Source organism: Nicotiana tabacum, chromosome 15, assembly GCF_000715075.1.
Source record: "Nicotiana tabacum cultivar K326 chromosome 15, ASM71507v2, whole genome shotgun sequence".
Taxonomy (NCBI): Eukaryota; Viridiplantae; Streptophyta; class Magnoliopsida; order Solanales; family Solanaceae; genus Nicotiana; species Nicotiana tabacum.
In genome coordinates, this window is record NC_134094.1 from 111368247 (window position 1) to 111383599 (window position 15353).

Genomic DNA, 15353 nt, shown 5'->3' on the forward strand with positions numbered 1-15353 from the left:
CAGCAAAGAAGAGATGAGAACTTTTTGTGCCAGACCTACTGATAGGGAGCCATTATTTGTCCTGGACAGCTTTATCAATTGACCTAGAGAGCCTCTCCATACACAGAATGAACAGGTAAGGGGAGATTGGGTCCCCTTGTCTGATTCCCCTAGAGGGCTTGAAGGTATCTGGTTTGCCCTCATTCACTAGAATGGAGATGTTTGATGAGCTAATGTAGGATATTATTAACTTAGTTAGCCCAGGAGGGAAGTTGAAGGCATGTAGTGTGTCCCTAATGTAGGACCACTCCAGCCTGTCAAAATCTTTCTCTAAGTCAATTTTGAGAATCATATGAGCCTGGTTCCCTTTCATTTTTCCAAAATGAGTGATGTATTCTTGGACAATGATGGCATTATCAGATGCCCTTCTATTGGATAGGAAACTAGCATGGCTAAGGCCAATTATAACCTTCACTGTGGAGGCTAGCAGTTGAATAGAAATCTACACCTTTAGTTATGACATGTAGTGATTGTTAATGTTTGCATAGACATGACGCTAATAAGATTCTTTTTTTTTTGTTGATAAAAATTACTAAGATTTATTGGTTTGAATTACGTTCTGTTTAAAAAAACCTAAACCCATACTGCGACAAGAGCTCTGGCGATCAAGCGATTGCGACGACTCACACACGAAGCTCTCGCGAGCTTTTAATGGCTTCTCCGGCCACTATCCAGTGTCCTCCTGAGATTGGTCAGTCATCCCTTCCATCCCCACATCCCCAAACAACAACTACCAACCCTAATCCAATCCAGAACTATGCGGAATTATTACAACAAGCGACATTAACTGTCCTCATGCAGTCGCAGCCCATCGTAACCCTAAAACCAATCGAGTATCTTCATGGGGAAGCAGTTATGAGATGGAATAAACAAGAGGTTCGTCAATTTATTGCTCAACGAGGATTGCATTTTGCAGTACTGGGTAAATTCTCATATGGTAAGCCTGTTATTCAAGAACTACGTAAAGTTGTCCCTATACAATACGAATTAAAAGGACAGTGTCCAGTTGGTTTAATTAAGGACAGCCATGTATTAATTAAGCTTTCATTGATGGAGGATTAAATTCATCAATTATCGAAGCCTACTTTTTATTTGAAAGCACAAGGTGATATGTGGCAGATGAGATGTACCAAATGGAGCCCGTGGTGGAGATATAATGAAGAAACCCCAATTGTTATTGCTTGGATTTCGTTCATAGACTTGCCTCCTAACGTTTTTGGTATGTATTTTGTATTTTCTTTAGCAAGGGCAGTAGGGAAGCCATTACATGTCAACATGGAAACTCAAAATGGTACTCGACCAAGTTGTGCCAAGGTGAAGGTGCAAGATTAGGTATGATTACATGCCTAAATATTGTAAAACATACAAGAAACAAGATCACAAAGAAGCTGAATGTTGGATGATTAATCCGAAGTTGAGGCAGTTTGAGGAGCAAAGCAATGACAAAGGGAAAGAAAAGGAGATTGTTGGCACAACAGCTGCTTCAACCAAGGTGCTTTCAAGTGGTAAAGTCTTGGCTAAACCAATTCCAAATCATGTTAGGCAGAAATGGATGTAAGCAAGGAGAAACAAGTACCAACATGATAATACAGGTCATATTATTGACAATACAAAGGAGAAGGAGAATGGCAATGTCAAGGGGAAGAATAAGGCTGAGGCAGTATCAACTAAAATAAATTTTATGCACTGGAAGTTGAGGAAAGTGATCCACCAACATTGAGGATTACTGATGGTAAGTGAGATAATAATAACAATGCTCAACAGAAGAAACAAAAAGGAGATGAAGGTAGGAAGGTTCAGGAGAAAGAGCAGGTGAAGAATAAGGAAAATCCCAGTGCCACTCCTAATGATACTGGGAATACCTCAGCGGCTAAGAAAGGAACTTCTAATCCTAGTAATACAAGGATTAGGGTTGAGGAGCATGGTATGGAAAATCCAGTAGGTACAAAAAGCCTTAATCCTACTGGTAATGGGATTTAGAATGCAGCTATAAAGGAGAGTACAGTTGACTGGGTACAAAGAAGGTTTGGTACTCCTAAGGAGGTGCTCAATGTCTCATTAAATCATTCCTGCCATGAAGTGCCTTCACAAATATTTCTTGAATCACCTAAGTCAACTGGGGCAACTAGAGGTGATAGATCATTATGGAGTGATGAAGTGCAAGAATTAGAAGACAATTCAGAGGTCAATATAAGTATAGAAGTCGATGATCAAGGGGGAAATACATAGCAGAAGCAGGCAGCTAATGTAGACATCTTGTCTACAATAAACCCTAATCCCCAGGAAATTAGGGTTGAGGATTCTGAGGAGAAAAGTGAGCAGCAACCTACGCAACTAACTGGAGCTGATATAGGAACACAAGAAGATCTTATAAACACTGAAGGATCAATCATAACTTCTACAGGGAGGAAGGATCTCAGTGGAACAGTAAACCCTAGAAAAACTGTTCAGGTTTTGGAGAATTCTAGGGTTGATCTGGTGGAGAACTTGGGAAAGGAAAAGTTTGGCAATGTTAATGTCTTAGAGGATACAGTGAGGGCAAACCAAAAAATAGTTGATGGCAAGACCTTTGATCTTAATGGAACAGTAAATTCTGGGAAATCTGCTACAGTGAACCCTAATCTGGGCAATGTTTATAAACTAAAGTTCAGAATGATGCAGGAGGCAGTATGAGATCTGGAGCAGAATGCTACGGTCGATGAGGAGCAGGCTATTGTTACATAGAACCCTGAAGCACTAGAGCTAGTGCCAATGGCTTGTGCTTCAGCCACTGATCAGATTATGCAGCTGCATCTCAATGTACATTTGAAGTCACCATTGCATACACTACATAATACAGTCACATTTGGAGGAAGGAGATGATGAATCAACTGCTGGCAATTTTAGATAAGTGGCAAGGGAGGCTGATTTATCACCTAGAACTAGTGCAAAGGGAGGTGAGAAGACAAAGAAGCAGACTCAAAATAAGGAACCTCTTCAACCTGTAAAAATCATGCCCAGGAGGGCAGCCTCACAAACTAAATGATGATCAAGAGGTTGATTTGGAACATTAGGTCTGTGAATACACAGTAGGCCTTTCCTAGGGTGATCAACATGCAAAAGGAGCATAATTTCTTTGTCATTGCACTAATGGAACCATTCCAGAAGGCAGATCATATACAAAGGTATAAGAGAAGATTGAATATGGAGACTGCTTTTTTCAAATTTGAATGGGAAGATATGATTTTTTTTTATACTGTGGTAGAATGGGAGTTAGTGATGGAAACTACACAACAGGTAACTGTAAAGGTGCTTCATCATGAGTTAGGGCAACATATTATGATGACATTTGTGTATGCAAAGTGCTCTTCATTAGAGAGGCTGGAATTATGGGATAACTTATACTACATGGCAAGTGATATGGAGCTACCTTGGCTAGTAGGAGGGGACTTTAATGTGGTGTTACATGAAGATGAAAATATAGGTGGATTGCCAGTGCATCTCCCGGAATATGAGGATTTTGCATTTTGTGTAAACTCTTGTGGTTTATTTGATCAAGGCTGCAAAGGCAGTCCATTTACATGGTGGAATGGGAGGCCTAATGCTGAGTGTATATTCAAAAGACTGGACAGGATCTTTGTGAATTTTCCATTTCAGAACATGATGCCAATAATTGAAGTGGGACACTTAATCAGAACTAGATCAGATCATGCACCATTACTCATGACATATGGTGAGCAGGTTACAAACTTGGTCAAGCTATTCAAATTCTTAAACTTTTGGACAAAACATGCTACATTTATGGATGTGGTGAGACAGAATTGGAATGTTGATTTTATTGGAGATCTTTTTCTAATGTTTAAGCACAAACTCAAGAAGGTGAAGATAGCACTGTCTAAATGGAGTAGGGATACTTTTGGTGATATCTTCAAATAGTTAGCAATACTGGAGGATATTGTTAGGGTGAAGGAGATGTTGTTTGAGGAGGAGCCTACAATTGAGAATAGGATTGTCCTTCAGAAAGCTAAACTAGAATTGAAGAAATACCTGAGTATAGAGGAATAATACTGGAAGCAAAAAGCTGAAATGACATGGTTTTCTGAGGGTGATAGGAACACTAGTTTCTTTCAAAACCATGCCAATGGCAAGAGGAAGAAGTTACAATTGAAAAAAATTCAGAATGGAGATGGGGCATGGCTAGAAGATCAAGAGTAGATGGATAATGCTTCAGTTGAATTCTATCAAAGACAATTCACAAAAGAGGGAGATCCTACTGATTTTTTTATGTTGGACAATGTCCGAGCTATTATTTCCATCGAGCAGAATTTGGAGCTATGTAGGTTTCCAACACTAGAAGAGGTCAAGGCTGCAGTTTTTGAGCTAAGTGGAGATAGTGCCAGTGGTCCTGATGGATTTACTGGTCTATTTTATCAATCATGTTGGGAGGTGATCTGCTATGATATCCACAACATAGTTCTACATTTCTATGAAGGTGCAACTTTGCCAAAATCTATTACTCACACTAATTTGGTGCTACTGCCAAAGAAGCCAAGAGTTCAGACATTCTCAGACTTAAGACCTATAAGTTTGAGTAATTTTATTAACAAGGTGTTTTCTAGAGTTCTTCATGACAGATTGGAAAAGTTTCTGCCTAGTTACATCTCTCCTAACCAATCTTGCTTTGTGAAAGGGAGGAGTATCTTTGAAAACATCCTACTTACATAGGAAATTGTCACTGACATAAGAATGAGAGGCAAACCTGCTAATATGGTGATCAAGCTTGATATGGCAAAGGCATATGATAGGGTGTCCTGGAAGTATTTGATGCATGTGCTAAGAAGAATGGGGTTTGCAAAACACTTTATCACTATGGTTTGGAACCTACTCTCTAATAATTGGTATTCGATTTTGGTTAATGGACAATCCTCGGGTTTTTTCAAGTCTACAAGAGGAGTGAAGCAAGGAGATCTACTGTCTCCTGCCTTATTCATTCTATCAGCTGAAGTGCTATCTAGGTCTTTGAACAAATTGTTTGAAGACAAGTCCTTTGTTGGATTTGGCATGGCTAAATAGTCTGATCCTTTGAACCATTTGGCCTATGCTGATGATACAATAATCTTTGCCTCAACCCATCCTACCTCATTGAGTAAGATCATGGCAGTGTTAGGAGGTTATAAGCAGGTTTCAGGACAGTTGATCAACAAATCCAAGAGTTCTTATTACATGCATGCCAATGTTGCACATGCATTATTTCAAGCAGTTGGGGGTACAACAGGTTTTACAAGAGGGCATTTTCCATTCACATACTTAGGGTGCCCTATATTTTACACTAGAAGAAGGAAGGAATATTATGATGATCCTATAAAAAATGTGAAAGCTAAGCTACATGCTTGAAAAGGTAAACTGCTATCATTTGGAGGAAAGGCAACTCTCATAACTAGTGTTCTTCAAAGCATGGCAATGCATCTTCTGTCAGTTCTTGATCCTCTTGATAAAATACTGGAGCACTTGCATAAAATATTTGCAAGATTTTTTTGGAGCACCAAGGAAGAAGGTAGGAGTAGGCATTGGTCATCTTGGCAGAACCTATGCCTTCCTAAAGAAGAATGGGGCTTAGGTTTTAGACCTTTACATGATGTATCAAAAGCTCTATTTGTTAAGCTTTGGTGGAGCATTAGGACTACCAAATAATTGTGGTCCAACTTTATATGGAACAAATATTGTAAAAAGGAGTTTCCTACTGTTGTGCAATTTAGAGGGGGCTCTCATGTGTTGAGGCAGATGTTGAATGCTAGGGAAGAAGTAGAACATGAGATCATGTGAGAGATGAAGAGTGGAACAACTAGTATTTGGCATGAAAACTGGACAGGACTAGGTGCACTCTATCATGTACTGCCTCCTGATTTTCCAATAGATGAAGAATTACATGAGGTGTTAGAACTGAGACATTTAGGAGTATGGAATGAGCAACTGATTGATCAAACTTTTCCTGAAGACATTGCTGACCATATCAAACATAATGTCCACTATGATGGTAGTGGGAAATACTGGGACAGACCATGTTGGATGCCAACTCCATTAGGTAAGTTCTCTGCTTGGCAAATTCTGAGGCATAAAGCTAATCATAATCAGGAATTCAAACAAATATGGACTAAAGATTTACCTTTCAAGATATCTTTCTTCTTGTGGAGGTTATGGAGGCACAAATTGGCTATTGATGATTTATGGAGAAGGAAAGGGTATATAGTCATGTCCAGATGTTGGTGTTGTCAACATCCTCAGGAGAAAATAATAGATCACATATTCTTAACTAGTCCTACTGCTTCAAAGGTATGTAAACTGCTTATGGGAGCTGCAGGGATTAATGTATCGTTAGTGCAAGTGAAGTAAGTGATAAGGAATTGGTGGAATGCAAAATGTTGCCCAAAGTTAAAACCATTATTTCAGGCAGCTCCAGCCATCATTACATGGGAGTTATGGAAAAAGAGGAACACGGGCAAGAATGGGGGAACTATCTCTACTAATAGAGTCATTCATGAAGTCAACAAGACATTGCATTACTTGGCAAGGGTTAGATATCCATGGTTATCTCATATACCTTTGTTTGTGGCCAGATATGATCCAATTCTTTGAAACTTATAAACCAATATTGATCACTAGGAGAGTTACTTGACAACTCCCATATCAAGGATGGTACAAGTGTAACACTGATGGAGCTTCAAAAGGAAATCCTGGGCCTAGTTCACTTGGCTTTTGTGAGAAAAATGATGTTGGAGATCTAGTGTATACAAGGGCAGTGGACTTAGGAGTGACCACAAATATTGTAGTTGAGGCAAAAGCAATCCTGCAAGGTTTGGAGTATTGTGTGGAGCATGATCTTCATCCACTCATATTGGAGACTGACTATTTGGTGCTAAAGAAGGTTGTTGAAGGGGAATGGGATCCACCTTGGTCTACAGTACCATATGTGCAGGAGATTAAAGAGATGAGGGATCACTTTAATGTGATCTTTCAACATGTGTTCGGAGAAAGCAACTCAGTTGCAGATTTTATAGCTAACATTATTTTATTTTTTTTGCAGTACAATTCAATTTCAATTCTTTTCTGAACTGCCTAGTGCAGGGAAGAGACTGATCAATCTTGACAAATCACAAACTCCTAATCTTAGGGTTAGGATTGTCAAAATAAGAGCTCCAGATTGATGATGATTCAAGGTTTGTTATTCCAGTTGCCTGCTTGTCGCTTTGTTAAGTTTAGAGTCTATACACTGTTAGAGTATTTTCTAGTGGTATTAGCATGTTATCATGCTCATTCTGGAGGTGCTCTAATGGTGTATGAAGGTTCATATACAAGAAGGCAGTGGATAGTTCACTCTATAAGGTTCCTGGAGAATATAATGTCGGATTATGTGTCTCGGTATATCCTTTGCATTGAGGTTAATGTGTGTATATATATACTAGAACAATGGTTGGCTAAATTCAAAAGTTGGGATCCAATGTTATCAACATGAGTAATGTTGATTTATGTGTATATGTGCAATGCTAAGACATTAGCCAGTGGTATTGGTATGACTTCATGCCCAATCTAGAGATGTAATGGCAATGTACATAGCTATTTTGAAATGTTGTCTTGGTCGATATGTATAGCCTACGGCTGGCAGGTACTACTGCATCACACAGGTAACTACTGGAGCAGTATGTATATTGGTTACAACACACCAATTCTGCAAGGTTTCATGAAGGATCAAAGTTGGTATTTATTGTTACTGAAAGGTGTAAGATCTCATATTGGTAGGCTTTGTAATGTCATGGCATTATTCAGTGGTATTGACATGTATACATGTCCAATCTGGAGGTGTCATGGCAGTGCAAGCATGTGCTCTATTTTGTAGGAGATAACACCTATCACTGTCTTTCTTTGGTTAATCTCATTCTGTATAGGTTGCTTTCGGCTTGGACTACAGTCATCATATGCAGGGATACCTACATTGTTCATGATTTTGGAAATCTATATGGATACTTGGTCACTCCCAATTGGTGGTGTTGCTTGGAGATTTATATTTGCCTTGTCCTTTGGAACGCAAAACTTGACGCCTGGGTGCTATATTAAGGTTTTGCACTTGCTGGCGGATACACATACCTACCTATGTGGGGAGTTGGCTATGGCACTATTTGTAATACTTAGCATTTCATATTTTATTACCTTTAGCCCTAGTTTAGCATATTTGAAATTTGGTAGGATAATTTGTAAATATTGTATCTTTGTTTCCGTTTGTTATATATATATTAGCCACTCGGCAGCCTATATATTTGCTAAAAAAAAATATTACGTTCTGTTTAGGTAAAAATAGGAAACTTTCCTAGTTAAAAGGAAATCACACGTTTTCCTACGTTGTACGAATTGGTTCCCAATCCAATTAGGAAAGAAAGTATATATAGAACGGTGCTTCCTAGTTTAATAAAATGGACCCCACATATATAAATTTCCCGCAAAACTCAAGTACTGTTACTATTTCTCCCGGGAAAATTTAACGAAAAACCAACAAATTTTATTCCCGTGAGAAATATTATTCTCCACCTGCAATTCCCCTCTTCTTCTTCCTCCTAGGGTTTGTTTCAGAAATCTCCTCTATGGAAAACCCCAGCTCAGGTTCCATACACTCTAATCAATCACCTCCTAATCCAAATCTTAATCCCAAAACTCCTAATAATAATCATCTAATCCCGGGTTTCAACTCGTATCATCCTTCCCCTTCTCGTACTATTTACAGCGACCGTTTTATTCCCAGCAGATCTTCTTCTAATTTTGCTCTTTTTGACTTGCCACTTTCGTCCCCGAATTCTAACTCTACAGATGATTCTAGCAAAGCATATACTTCTCTTTTGCGTAATGCGTTGTTCGGGCCTGATTCTGGGCCTGTATTGCCTCCTGTAACACCGGAGAAAAATATTGGTTTAAATGGGAGGAATTTGCAGAGTATTAGACCCAATCGCAATATTTTTCGGTATAAAAGTGAGACCCGTCAATCTTTGCATACTTTGTCTCCTTTTGGGCTTGATGATCAGCTGCTACCTGGTGTTAGTGGTCCTAGCCCTGTTAAGGCCCCCCGCAAAGTTCCAAGATCACCTTATAAGGTAACACTTCTTGAGTCTTTCTTCAAGCTCTGTCCCATTTTACGTGACCCTATTTTCTATTTGGAAATAATTTAACTTAAACTTCCTATTTATCCTTAACGAAAAGCTTTTGTAACCACACAAATGTTATAGCATGTTTAAGAATGACAAGTTTCAATAGTCTTATAGCCAAGAAAATGTGGCATGTTTAAGACCACAAGTGTCAAAAAGTCTTTTCTTTCTTTTTTAAAATATCTGCCCAATTAAATAGGTTTACTGTAATTGAACGGAGGGAGTACTATTAAGGATTTTCGTTCCGAGGAATAGCAAAGTGGTTGAGGTAAAGGAGTAACAATCTAGAGATCTTAAGTTCGATTTTCAGCTAGAACACTTAGTGTGAGCTCATTGCGCTGGTGGGCAAGTTTACTTGGCACCTCAACTTGTGACCTGTAGAGTAGGAATGACACTTATTATATGTTAGTTCCCTTAGCAGCTTCCCAAATCACCACCCTATTCCTCTTTTTTTTTTTTTTTTTTTGGTTCTTGACTATAACGTTGTTATTTTTTTGCTGCGTGGTGAATATGTTATTACCAGATGAGAACGCTTATGTAGGTGTGGTTGTATGGTTGTTGCTAGGTATTAGATGCGCCTGCGTTGCAAGATGATTTTTATCTAAACCTTGTGGACTGGTCTTCGCATAATGTATTAGCTGTGGGACTGGGGAGCTGTGTATATCTGTGGCATGCATCTAGTAGCAAGGTGAGTCGTTTGGCTTCATTTTCTTTCCTTTCATGGAGATGTTAACGTACTCTTGCTCGATCAATGCATCTATCTGGCTGATAAACATAACTTAATTCTGTCGATTGCAATATGCAGGTAGTGAAGTTGTGCGACTTGGGAAATGATGATAATGTCAGTTCAGTTGGGTGGGCACAGCGGGGTACACATCTTGCTGTTGGAACAAGTAATGGCAAAATTCAGGTCTGGAATGCTAAATTGGTTATCTTACTTACTATTTTTATATGAAAGAAAACTGTTAACAGGAGCCAATCACAGATTCTAAATTTTAAATTTTTTTCTGCTTATTAGATCCAGAGTATAATAATCCTTGAGTCAGAAACATAGGCTTTCTCGAAAGGAAACTGCATGTCCTAGCACTGGTGGTATTTGTATATATATAAAGTGCTTTAATCACACTAAGCTGCATATTTATCTCGATGTTCTCTACATATGTTTATTCTGTAAGCCAATTTTGTTCTATGAAATTAAGTAGCATAAAACTTGAAAAACTTGCTGCGGCTGTTGTCTCTGCAGTATTTGGAATTTGCATATAAAGGAAAAAGATTTCAATATAAGCTTCATGAAGTTGTCATATTGTGTTTATAATGAACAAAGTTAAGTTACAAAGGAACTTTACTATTCAACGTAAATTCCATGGGAACACTTATTTGAAAGCTTGGGCTGGTTACGCAGTTGTTTTTCCCTATTTTTCTGAAGCAAGAAATAGCATGAGGCTTAAAGCAGAAAGCACACAATGTTTACTTTTCACCTTTGTCCTCTGAATTCGGGCATCCTAAAGCTAACATTGGCTCGCTTGCTGTAATAACTTAGATCTTTGTTCTCCTTTATTCATGCGCAATTTATTGCATGAAACTTAAATTTCTCTTTTAAGTGCATGAAAATTTTATTTCTAGGTCTAATCTAATCTATTGGATGAAAAACATAGGATTGTTTTGCAGTACCTTCTTTGTTTACATGGTTAACGGGTGTTTGAATCTCATGTGGCGTAGTTATGGGATGCCTCTTGCAGTAAGAGGATAAGAACAATGGAGGGACATCGACTAAGAGTCGGTGCGCTAGCTTGGAGCTCATCCCTATTGTCTTCAGGAAGCCGGGACAAGAGTATTCTTCAGCGTGATATACGAGCTCAAGAAGATTACGTCAGTAAGCTAAGTGGTCACAGGTCAGAGGTTAGGCTTCCTTCTTGCTTCTCATTTTATAACTCATTTTTAGCAGATTTTCTGTTTTACTTTTTCTTGCATCTTAATAGAAACTACTTCTTTTCAGGTTTGTGGGCTCAAATGGTCTTGTGATAACCGTGAATTAGCTTCTGGTGGAAATGATAACAGAGTATGTTGTTAATTTCCAGAATCAAGTTCTTCTGATCATGATACTCGCTAGATGATATTTTGCTATCTTTAGGCTCTTATTTCAGTATCTCACTTAAATCTTGATGACCAGCTTTTAGTGTGGAACAACCATTCAACACAACCTATGTTAAAATACTGCGAGCATACGGCTGCTGTGAAAGCGATTGCATGGTCCCCTCATCTTCATGGGCTTCTAGCTTCTGGTGGTGGCACAGCGGATCGATGCATTCGATTCTGGAATACAACCACTAATACACACCTCAGCTGCATAGACACTGGCAGTCAGGTATTTTCCTATTATTACATATATTTAAGACCTCTTTTATATTTGATATTTCTGCCTATCTTAGATAAATCTTACCAACTTTTTCTTTCTTTCAAAAGATAGTACTTGCGTTATCTAAATTACGTGATCAGAAGAACAATCTTGCTTTTCAATTGTTACCATCTCAAAAAAAGAACAATCTTTCTTTTCAACTCACTTTCTGATCATTCCATGGCGTTTAGAATAGAAAAAGGTTTGGTTTAGCTTCATTTAAGTTTGTGTTCGTCAAGTTTACCATATTCCATGGATAGGATAATTCTGGCTTTTTAAGAATTTGTGGACCTTTAAATCTTACACGTGCGGGCATACAAACATACATCGGGTCAGCTTTTGTGCACTTCAACTAGTTCATCGGGCAACCTGTTCACACCCGGTGCAGATTGCCAAGGTAATCCTGCTCACCAAGGTTAGAGCCGGCGTGCTCACCCCAAGTGTTGCAGTTGGGATTAGAGCTGTTGTTACTACTACGTCTTATCCAGTAGGCCATCCCCTTCTGAACCATCTCCAAGCACATTTTACACCATTCAAGAGCAGGATCTTCCTTTCAAATTGAAACAGTACTGGGGACCTCACTCTGTCATTTCTAATATTTGTATGAGGATGATAGTTAACATTAGGGATGTTGCTCTTACTACACCTTACCCTGCATATTCAGTCCTCCTTTTTCGTAAGAGAATAGTGTCCTCAAGTTTATTTCTTAAAACATTGTTATTGGAGTTATCAAACCATCTTGACCTTCTTTTTAACCCCCACCACCCATCCTCTTCCCATCTCTTTCTTAATCTCAAATATCTTTCTCTATGGCCTTCACTACGTATCTTTATTTATTTGTGCACAAGGCAAAATGCACTAATATTGTACTATTGATAGTATAGGCCCTCTGCAGGTATAAACTTTAAAGAAAAACATCAGAATTGCATAAACATTTACCATCAAGAACCTGAGGCGTTTTCAACTAAGTTGCTCGGACTTTTCACTTTGGGTGCCGCACCTGTGTTGACCTGACATGGGTGTGGGATCTGTACCGGCTCTTGTCAACCAATTTTGGGTACTTTGACCAAAATCGACGGAGAAATTCGGAAAGATACAATGATTTTTGAAATCAAAACAAAAGCTAGGGTGAAATTGAAGAAAATGGAATACCTTGTATATATAAATTTCTATGTCAGGCCTTTTTCTTTTTATCTCATTCTCGGATTCTTCTCTTGATCAATATTTTCTCCTTATCGGAATACCTTGTAAGTTTTCCACATAATATTTTATAATAACATATTTTTGTAACTCTATTTTTAGATATTTGAATTATTTTTAGGCGAATCCCTGCACCCTTATCCGTACCCCCGAATCTTAAAATTTAGATTATGAAGGATCTGACCTCTAGAGTTGCACTCGTATCACTCATAACCCGAGTCCGAGCAACTTAGGTTTTCAAAGCCCTGGGAGACAATATCAACAGTGTTTTTCAAGTTACGCACCTATTCTATTAATTGTGTTGAAGTTCCTAAACAGCTAAAGAATTAGAAGAGTTCCCGCCGTAGCTGAAACTGCAGAAATCTTTGAATATGACTGAGAGAAGGGAGGGTAAAAGAAAAGGGGAGCTGGAGAGAGATTTGGATCATTCTCATTGTGAAGGAGGTCCTTGAAAGTAATTCACTTCACAAGGTAGGAGAGGAACCAAGGAAAGTGATGCGAGACATAAATGAAACTAATCAAAAGATTCGCAAGCTTACTACATTCTGTGTAAGTTTTTTGGATTTTTTTAAAAAAGCCTTTTCAGACAAATTCTAAGCATCTAGGAATTGCTGTAAGAGCAAATAACACTGCAAAAGTGGTTTCATCCACAAAACATGAGGAATTAAAAGTAAGACTTGCCCCGTTTGTATAACAGAATATGAGGAATTAAAAGTAAGACTTACCCCCATTTGTATAACAAAATATGAGGAATTAAAAGTAAGACTTCCCCCATTAGTATACCTTGGGCTGGGAATTCGGGCTAGGCGTGCCCATGGTTTATGCTATCTAGACAAGTTATGCCATTGTAGGTGCTTCATCAGGGAAGAGCTAGCTCGAAAGGCACAGAGGGCAGTGGAGCCCCATCATCCAGATTTTTAGACCTACAACCCCGGGAATTGGCACAGTAGGAAGTAGAGCCCAATCGTCCAGATTTTAGACCTATAACCCTGGGAAATACAAGTATCTCAATAGCTTGGGAATATACCCTAAAGGAGCTCATGAAAAAAAAAATCATTGAAATATTTATGTTTGAACCAGTTCTGCAAGTTCGCTCTCTCTCTCTCTCTCTCTCTCTCTCTCTCTCTCTCTCTCAGACACCCCCCGCCCCAACAGGCACACACACACACTCACATACTGAGTCGGGATATATGTGTGTGTACACACTACAGGATAGTGCAAGATACTTTTATCTGTAAGCATGTGAGGGAGGTTAGAAAACTGTCCAACAATCCCTGCTCAACCCCCTCCCTCCCGGGTCTCTCTGGACTTTCAGATTTACAAATTACAAGTGCCACCAAGTGTTGTTTACTCAGATATACTAACTCATTCAATACTGTGGCAGGTCTGCAATCTTGTATGGTCGAAGAACGTAGATGAACTAGTCAGCACTCATGGTTACTCACAAAACCAAATAATACTCTGGAGGTATCCTACAATGTCCAAGGTATTTCACCTAAGTTTTCAGAATGTGACGCTGCAGTAAAAATTATATGGACAAACATTTATTTGTTAGACATCGTCTTGTACTAGTTTAATCATATGCTTTTTTCAATTAATGCAGATAGCTACTCTGACGGGCCATACATATAGAGTCTTATATCTTGCCATCTCTCCAGATGGACAGGTAGCTGAGCAAAACTAGTTAATTTCGTCTATGTATTTCTTTCTACTTGTCGCCTAGTGCAGCAGCAGCTTCATTCTCTCTACTCTGATGTTTTTAACTGCTATTAACATCTTTGCAGGCGATTGTGACTGGAGCAGGAGACGAAACACTTCGATTCTGGAATGTCTTCCCTTCTCCTAAATCTCAGGTAAAGCATATGTAAAAGGATAGTAACCTTCTATATTACAGGGTACCTTCATTTAGACTTTCAAAAGAATCCAAGGACATCTAACATGTGAATGTAATTGGCCATACAGAACACCGAGACTGAAATTGGGGCATCTTCTCTCGGTAGAACGAAAATCAGGTGACTGCAATGTAATTATTTTTGGGCACTCGTTAAAGTTGTTTCATCGTGAAGCACAAGCAGCGAAGAGGTGCGAGCTGATCTGTTCGATGAGAGATACTTGTAACGGGAAAGAGTTACAGGAAGATGTATGACTTAATGTGCAACTTATAGGATGATGATCTCTATCATCTTTCAAAAATATGTATTAGAGTGATTAATCTGTTAATAGATCAGAGTGTACAGTTGGAGATGTTATTTAATTCTCATTAACATCCTTGGGGCGTTCTGTAATATAGGAGAGAGAGGGAGCGTGTTCTTTTGAGGGGACATCCAATTTTTCGCGAACTTGTGATCTTGTTTGTACATAAAGTTGTCTTTTACTGTTTTTCTGCGTTCCAATTCATGAAAGCAGATCTTATATGCTCACTTACAATTTGATTGTACACGAGTAATTGAACAAGCTACTGTACTCGTGTAACTTCTCAGGTTCAGGTGTAAAGAAGTTCGATCTATTTCTTTTTCACCTTTTGTTTCCTACTGCTGTCTGCCTCAGTAACTTAT

At 38.7% G+C, this 15353-nt stretch overlaps 3 protein-coding genes across 3 annotated transcripts; all 3 read left to right on the forward strand.

The window, feature by feature from the left end:
* The first annotated feature begins 3132 nt into the window (after positions 1 to 3132).
* On the forward strand, positions 3133 to 3954 carry LOC142169797 (uncharacterized). Its single transcript, XM_075231712.1, has one exon. It carries the CDS (start codon positions 3133 to 3135, stop codon positions 3952 to 3954), a length of 822 nt encoding a protein of 273 aa, XP_075087813.1.
* Positions 3955 to 5844: 1890 nt separating this feature from the next.
* Positions 5845 to 7220, forward strand: LOC142169798 (uncharacterized). The gene is made up of 4 exons (XM_075231713.1): positions 5845 to 6348; positions 6466 to 6588; positions 6719 to 7038; positions 7100 to 7220. The coding sequence occupies exons 1-4, from the start codon at positions 5845 to 5847 to the stop codon at positions 7218 to 7220; spliced, it is 1068 nt and encodes a 355-aa protein (XP_075087814.1).
* A 1307-nt stretch (positions 7221 to 8527) lies between these two features.
* On the forward strand, positions 8528 to 15326 carry LOC107817133 (B-type cell cycle switch protein ccs52A). The gene is made up of 10 exons (XM_016642905.2): positions 8528 to 9152; positions 9769 to 9891; positions 10009 to 10113; positions 10923 to 11102; positions 11200 to 11262; positions 11374 to 11568; positions 14183 to 14284; positions 14402 to 14464; positions 14583 to 14651; positions 14761 to 15326. The coding sequence occupies exons 1-10, from the start codon at positions 8649 to 8651 to the stop codon at positions 14812 to 14814; spliced, it is 1458 nt and encodes a 485-aa protein (XP_016498391.1). The 5' UTR covers positions 8528 to 8648; the 3' UTR covers positions 14815 to 15326.
* The last annotated feature ends 27 nt before the right edge of the window (positions 15327 to 15353 follow it).

What these genes read in the sequence shown, in the direction of transcription:
- LOC107817133 (XM_016642905.2), top strand. Translation starts at nt 8,649, where the DNA reads ATGGAAAACCCCAGCTCAGGTTCCATACACTCTAATCAATCACCTCCT. An exon ending in CTGGTGGAAATGATAACAGA is followed by an intron (nt 11,263 to 11,373) that starts GTATGTTGTTAA and finishes CTTGATGACCAG; the next exon opens with CTTTTAGTGTGGAACAACCA. An exon ending in GGTATCCTACAATGTCCAAG is followed by an intron (nt 14,285 to 14,401) that starts GTATTTCACCTA and finishes CAATTAATGCAG; the next exon opens with ATAGCTACTCTGACGGGCCA.
- LOC142169797 (XM_075231712.1), top strand. Translation starts at nt 3,133, where the DNA reads ATGCAAAAGGAGCATAATTTCTTTGTCATTGCACTAATGGAACCATTC.
- LOC142169798 (XM_075231713.1), top strand. Translation starts at nt 5,845, where the DNA reads ATGAAGAGTGGAACAACTAGTATTTGGCATGAAAACTGGACAGGACTA. An exon ending in CTAGTCCTACTGCTTCAAAG is followed by an intron (nt 6,349 to 6,465) that starts GTATGTAAACTG and finishes CCATTATTTCAG; the next exon opens with GCAGCTCCAGCCATCATTAC. An exon ending in CATTGCATTACTTGGCAAGG is followed by an intron (nt 6,589 to 6,718) that starts GTTAGATATCCA and finishes GGATGGTACAAG; the next exon opens with TGTAACACTGATGGAGCTTC.